Below are 6,978 nucleotides of genomic sequence, written 5' to 3' on the forward strand. Positions count from 1 at the left end.
GATCTGTTTTTATAAGTGTATTTAAACGGTTCTTTTTTGGTCGTAAGTGTCATGACAACGATTTTCTTGAAATTAAATTCGCCATTTATCACTTCAATCGCAGAACACTGAAAACGCTTCATTTAGTTTCTCTTGCTGCCGTAAATAAATCTTATTGCTTTTCTTTGAAGAGACTCAGGTTTTTTTACATCACGCACATGATAGGGTGACCAAACAGTGCATGTATGATCAAGAATTGGTCTTATTAGGCATTTTTATATGCGGTAAGCTTGTGCTGTTGAGCAAATTAGGTCGATATGCCTGTGGATTAGGTGTGAATGTTACTCCCAGATACTGAAATCTCTTTACTTGTGATAAGTTGTTTGATCTGTTTTTATAAGTGTATTTAAATGGTTCGTTTTTGGTCGTAAGTGTCTGTTTCGTCTCGTTGTCCAGTGAAGTGACGCATGCCAGTGTGAAGGGAACAATGCCGTGCTGTTTATTCAGCGAGCATATTTAAAGAGAAATAGTGGCAAGGGGGTTAAGAAAGAGGGGACACAATATCAAGTCAGGGCGAGGGCACAGCGCTATCTTGCGCACGCAGGTTGCGATACGATACATCCTCCTCCGTCACAGTTTTTCGCAGCACATTTAACGCTGGTGGCTGATTTGCTTGAAGTTCTCGTCGTAATGAAGGCGGTCAAGCGGCTTTCTCACACGTGCGGACCGGCGGGGTTGCTGGGGCGCCGGACTGGTGTCTCTGGTCGGCATAACCGGAGCCGCTGGTGCCGGTGGTAGGGTTGACGACTCTTCCCGGGCTAAAATGCTGTCATCGCTAGATTCATCGCTGTCTGAGGCCTCAGTGTCAAACTTCTCCTTTGTTGCCAGTAAATGTTGTCGATTGCGCCGCAACGTCTTGCCATCATTGGTTTGCACGTAGTAGGAGCGAGGAGCTGCCTCTGCAGTTACCTTGGCCTTGCGATCCCACGTTGTCCCCTTAATGCGCACGACGTCGTCTTTTTGAAGTGGGGCCAGGCATCGGGTGGCGTGACTCGCCTGCTCATGTTTCTTGACCCGTGTAACAGCCTGACGTCGAAAGTCTGGCAAAGTCGTGCGCAGGGTCCTCCCTTGGAGCAGTTCGCCGGGCGACCGGCCGTCTTCCAATGGGCTTGATCTGTAATTGAGCATACCAAGCCAAAAGTTTTCATTCGCCTCTGTGGTTTTCTTGAGGATACGCTTTACTACTTGCACTCCCTTTTCGGCCAGCCCATTGGACCGAGGAAACATCGGGCTTGACGTAACATGTTTGAAGTCGTACAGCTCAGCGAAAAGAGCGAACTCATGGCTGGAGAACTGTGGGCCATTATCTGTGCATACCTCCATCGGGATTCCGAATCGTGAAAACATGGCCCCAAGTTTTTCGATGACGCCGGATGCCGTTTGGTCGCAGAGCTCCTCGACATCTGGAAAATTCGACATGGCATCGTAAGCAATGAGGTAGTATTTTCCGCCATATTGAAATATGTCGACACCAACGCGGTACCAGGCTTGGGTTGGAGTGGCGCGGAGCATCAGTGGCTCTGATGGTTGGTTATAAGCATACTTTCTGCAGGTTGAACAACCCTCAATCATCGATGCAACGTCACTGTTGATGTTTGGCCAGTACACCAGCTGCCTTGCCCTTGCTCTGCACTTCGCAATGCCAAGATGCCCAGCATGAATGCGTTTCAATGTCTCGGCCCGCATGCTTCGAGGTATAACGACCTTCGTTCCTTTAAACAGTATTCCACCCACTACTGAAAGTTCAGCAGCCACAGATTTGAGCGGACCTTCAACCGTGACCCCGTCTGCGAGGTTCTGCATCACCACTTTGAGATAGGTATCAGCTCCCGTCTCACGCGCAAGTAGTGCAGCTGTTCTGTCACTCACCAGTGCAGACAAAATGCTGATGGCATGGACTTCAACATCTTCTGTCTCCGAGTGGCTGATGTCAGCAGGACCCGCCGACCTTGAGAGCATGTCTGCCAACTGCATCTGTTTACCCGGAACAAATGTTAGAGCGTAATCATATTTCAACAGTCTCAGGAAAAACCGCTGCAATCTCGGCGGCATGTCTGCTATGGCCTTTTTTGATATATTTATTAGCGGCTGATGGTCACTTTCAAGCAAGACTGGGCGACCGTATGTGAAGTGGTCAAACTTCTCACAGCCAAATACGAGAGCCATCGCTTCTTTTTCGATCTGTGAATAGCGCTGTTCACACTCTGTCAGTGTTTTCGACGCGTAAGCGACTGGCCTCCAATTTACGCCGTGCCGCTGTAGCAGAGCTGAACCGATGCCGTTCTGTGACGCGTCTGACGTCACTTTTGTTTCTTTCTGTGGGTCAAAAATTGCGAGTAATGGTGCCTTGGTGAGCGCGTCGCATATATCTTTCCACTCTCTCTCGTGATTGGCCGTCCATTCGAATAAAACATTTTTCTTTAGAAGAGAGCGGAGAATTGGTGTTCGCAGAGCTAGGGATGGCAAGTACTTGCTGAAGTAATTTACCACCCCGAGCAACCTGTGTACTGCCTGTTTGTTTTGTGGTTTTGGCATGTTCCTTACGCTTTCGACCAGGGCCGGACTAGGGCTTATTCCTTCGCTGCTGATCACGTCGCCTAAAAATGCTATTTTTTCGGCGCCAAACTCGCATTTTGCAACATTGAATGTCAGGCCTGCAGCTTCAGCTGCTTTTAGTGCACATCTTAGTCGTTCATCGTGCTCTTCTCTGGTAGTGCCCCAAATGAGAACGTCATCCACGTACACCCGTACTCCAGGAACACCGTCAAAGACTTCATTCAGCGCCTTTTGAAACACCTAGCTGGCGGACGCGAGCCCGAAAGGAAGCCGGAGAAAGCAGTACCGGCCGAAGGGCGTTGCGAACGTACAAAGTTTCGACGACCGCTCCTCAAGCGGGATCTGGTGAAAGCCCGCATTTGCGTCTAGACGAGAAAAGAACTTAGCTCCCGCTAACTCCGCCTCGATATCTTCCCGACGCGGCATCTGGTAGTGCTCTCTTTTCAGGCTGTCGTTGATCCTTCTCGGATCCATGCACACCCTCATTTTTCCGTCTTTCTTGCGTGTAATGACTAGTGGGCTTACCCAGTCGGTTGGGTCGCTGACCTTTCTGATGATTCCTTCTTTCTCCATTCGCTGTAGCTCAGTACGCAATGGCTCCTGTAAGGCAATGGGCACCCTCCGAGCAGCTTGAACGACGGGCACAGCGTCCTTGCGCAGCAGTATCCTGTATTCACGTTGTAAGCACCCAGTTCCTTGAAAGAGCCCAGGGTACTCCCTAGCCACTTCATGAGAAGAGGTCGAGGTGACGGTGTCCACTGTGCGGCGAAGTAGACCTAGCAGCTCGCTGGCTTGAAGTCCCAAGATGGCCTGGTGGTTTTTCTTGACTATGAAGAATTCAGTGCAAATTTTTCGTTCACCTACTTGCACCGGCGCTGAGCACGTGCCGCAGTGTTTGATGATAGCACCTCCGTACGACCGCAGAACGGCACCACTGGGCTTCAGTGCACCTGCATTTAACGTCCGAAAGAGTGACATAGGTACAAGATTCGCCTGGGAGCCAGTGTCGACCTTGAACGTCACCTCCTTGCCGCCAAATTTGGCCTTCACACACCAGTCGCGGTTGCTTATGACACTGCCAATGGCTATGTCCAGAACGTCAAAATCGTCACCTTCGTGCTGTACTTCTTGAACGTGGGCATTCGCTCTGCAGCACGATGCGAAGTGGTTGGGCCTGCTGCACGAATAGCAAGTCTTGCCATAGGCAGGGCACTGTCGTGGGGCGTGAGTGCGGTCGCATCGACTGCACCTGGAAACTCGCCTCGAGAGCTGTTGTAGCTTCACTCCGGTTCTACTCGAAGAGACAGCGTTGATCTCGGACAGTTTCTTTGTTCGACTCCAGAACTCGTTCTGACGTGCTGATGTTTCTGCCGCCTTGCACAAATCTACGGCTTTTCCCAGAGTTAGCTTCTTTTCCCGCAGCATTTTTTCTCGCAGTTTTGGAGAGTTCGTGCCGAATACAATTTGGTCGCGAACCATATCGTCTGCACTTGTCCCAAAGTTGCAATTCATGGCCTGCTTTTTTAGGTCGCGAAGGAACTGTTCGAATGGCTCTGCTTCGCCTTGGATCCGTGAACGAAACACATACCGTTCGTGTACTTCGTTCTGTTGCTCGACGCAGTATTCCTCGAACTTCGCAATGACGGTGGCGTAGTCTTCTCTGTCTTCCCCGTCGGCAAACAAAAAATTATTGAACACTTCAATTGCATCCTCACCGGCCACGCTAAGGAAGAGTGCAGTTTTTGCTGCTTCTGATGCTGGCTTGCTGGCAGTGGTTTTTTCTGCTTCTGATGCTGGCTTGCTGGAACTGGACGTTGCTTGCAAAAAGAGTTCAAATTTCTGTTTGAACAACTTCCAACTTTGACCGCCGTCTCCTGTTAGACGCAGTGGTTCTGGCGGCCTTAGGCGCTCCATTTCTTGCTTCCAGCAGCACGCCGCCGGCAGCCGTTCCAGGTCCTAGGTGCAGGGGCGTTCCTTAGGCCGAGCCTTATCCCACTTCTGACACCATGTTTCGTCTCGTTGTCCAGTGAAGTGACGCATGCCAGTGTGAAGGGAACAATGCCGTGCTGTTTATTCAGCGAGCATATTTAAAGAGAAATAGTGGCAAGGGGGTTAAGAAAGAGGGGACACAATATCAAGTCAGGGCGAGGGCACAGCGCTATCTTGCGCACGCAGGTTGCGATACGATACAGTGTCATGACAACGATTTTCTTGAAATTAAATTTGCCATTTCTCACTTGAATCGCAGAACACTGAAAACGCTTCATTTAGTTTCTCTTGCTGCCGTAAATAAATCTTATTGCTTTTTTTGAAGAGACTCAGGTTTTTATTACATCACTCACATGATAGGGTGACCAAACAGGGCATGTATGCTCTAGAATTGATCTTATTAGGCATTTTATATGCGGTAAGCTTGTGCTTTGGAGCAAATTAGGTCGATATGCCTGTGCATTAGGTGTGAATGTTACTCCCAAAGACTGAAATCTCTTTACTTGTGATAAGTTGTTTGAGCTGTTTTTATAAGTGTATTTAAATGGTTTTTTTTGGTCGTAAGTGTCATGACAACGATTTTCTTGAAATTAAATTTGCCATTTCTCACTTGAATCGCAGAACACTGAAAACGCTACATTTAGTTTCTGTTCCTGCCGTAAATAAATCTTATTGCTTTTCTTTGAAGAGACTCAGGTTTTTTTACATCACGCACATGATAGGGTGACCAAACAGCGAATGTATGCTCAAGAATTGGTCTCATTAGGCATTTTTATATGCGGTAAGCTGGTGCTTTGGAGCAAATTAGGTCGATATCCCTGTGCATTAGGTGTGAATGTGAAGACTGAAATCTCTTTACTTGTGATAAGTTGTTTGATGTGTTTTTATAAGTGTATATAAATTGTTCTTTTTTGGTCGTGTCATGACAACGATTTTTTTTAAATTAAATTTGCCATTTATCACTTCGATCGCAAAACACTGAAAACGCTTCATTTAGTTTCTCTTGCTGCCGTAAATAAATCTTATTGCTCTTCTTTGAAGAGACACAGGTTTTTTTACATCACGCACATGAAAGGGTGACCAAACAGCGCATGCATGCTCAAGAATTGATCTTATTAGGCATTTTTATATGCGGTAAGATTGTTCTTTGGAGCAAATTAGGTCATATGCCTGTGCATTAGATGTGAATGTTACTCCCAGATACTGAAATCTCTTTACTTGTGATAAGTTGTTTGATCTGTTTTATAAGTGTATTTAAATGGTTCTTTTTTGGTCGTAAGTGTCATGACAACGATTTTCTTGAAATTAAATTTGCCATTTATCACTTCAATCGCAGAACACTGAAAACGCTTCATTTAGTTTCTCTTGCTGCCGTAAATAAATCTTATTGCTTTTCTTTGAAGAGACTCAGGTTTTTTTACATCACGCACATGATAGGGTGACCAAACAGCGCATGTATGATCAAGAATTGGTCTTATTAGGCATTTTTATATGCGGTAAGCTTGTGCTTTGGAGCAAATTAGGTCGATATGCCTGTGCATTAGGTGTGAATGTTACTCCCAAAGACTGAAATCTCTTTACTTGTGATAAGTTGTTTGAGCTGTTTTTATAAGTGTATTTAAATGGTTTTTTTGGTCGTAAGTGTCATGACAACGATTTTCTTGAAATTAAATTTGCCATTTCTCACTTGAATCGCAGAACACTGAAAACGCTTCATTTAGTTTCTCTTCCTGCCGTAAATAAATCTTATTGCTTTTCTTTGAAGAGACTCAGGTTTTTTTTACATCACGCACATGATAGGGTGACCAAACAGTGCATGTATGCTCAAGAATTGGTCTTATTAGGCATATTTATATGCGGTAAGCTTGTGCTTTGGAGCAAATTAGGTCGATATGCCTGTGCATTAGGTGTGAATGTGAAGACTGAAATCTCTTTACTTGTGATAAGTTGTTTGATCTCTTTTTATAAGTGTATTTAAATGGTTCTTTTTTGGTCGTAAGTTTCATGACGATTTTCTTGAAATTAAATTTGCCATTTCTCACTTCATTCGCAGAACAGTGAAAACGCTTCATTTAGTTTCTCTTGCTGCTGTAAATAAATCTTATTGCTTTTCTTTGAAGAAACTCAGGTTTTTTTACATCACGCACATGAAAGGGTGACCAAACAGCGCATGCATGCTCAAGAATTGATCTTATTAGGCATTTTTATATGCGGTAAGCTTGTGCTTTGGAGCAAATTAGGTCGATATGCCTGTGGATTAGGTGTGAATGTTACTCCCGGATACTGAAATCTCTTTACTTGTGATAAGTTTGATCTCTTTTTATAAGTGTATTTAAACGGTTCTTTTTTGGTCGTAAGTGTCATGACAACGATTTTCTTGAAATTAAATTTGCC

At 45.6% G+C, this 6,978-nt stretch overlaps 1 protein-coding gene across 1 annotated transcript; it reads right to left on the reverse strand.

Annotated features, from left to right (window-relative positions):
* Positions 1–949: 949 nt before the first annotated feature.
* Positions 950–4,509, reverse strand: LOC149345474 (uncharacterized). Its single transcript, XM_089547430.1, has 3 exons — positions 3,121–4,509; positions 1,357–2,013; positions 950–1,153 (listed from the first exon to the last, which is right to left on the reverse strand). Exons 1-3 carry the CDS (start codon positions 4,507–4,509, stop codon positions 1,040–1,042), a joined length of 2,160 nt encoding a protein of 719 aa, XP_089403556.1. The 3' UTR covers positions 950–1,039.
* Between the last annotated feature and the right edge of the window lie 2,469 nt (positions 4,510–6,978).

The sequence above is a fragment of the Amblyomma mixtum genome, chromosome 5 (genome assembly GCF_055824585.1).
Source record: "Amblyomma mixtum isolate Tamu chromosome 5, ASM5582458v1, whole genome shotgun sequence".
NCBI lineage: Eukaryota > Metazoa > Arthropoda > Arachnida > Ixodida > Ixodidae > Amblyomma > Amblyomma mixtum.

Bases quoted from the DNA above. Each gene is read 5' to 3' on its own strand.
- LOC149345474 (XM_089547430.1), bottom strand. From the start codon at position 4,509: ATGGAGCGCCTAAGGCCGCCAGAACCACTGCGTCTAACAGGAGACGGC. The intron at 2,014-3,120 runs GTAAGCCCACTA...CCGGGTAAACAG, and splicing joins TCAGCGACCCAACCGACTGG to ATGCAGTTGGCAGACATGCT. The intron at 1,154-1,356 runs GTATGCACAGAT...GCTCAATTACAG, and splicing joins GATTCGGAATCCCGATGGAG to ATCAAGCCCATTGGAAGACG.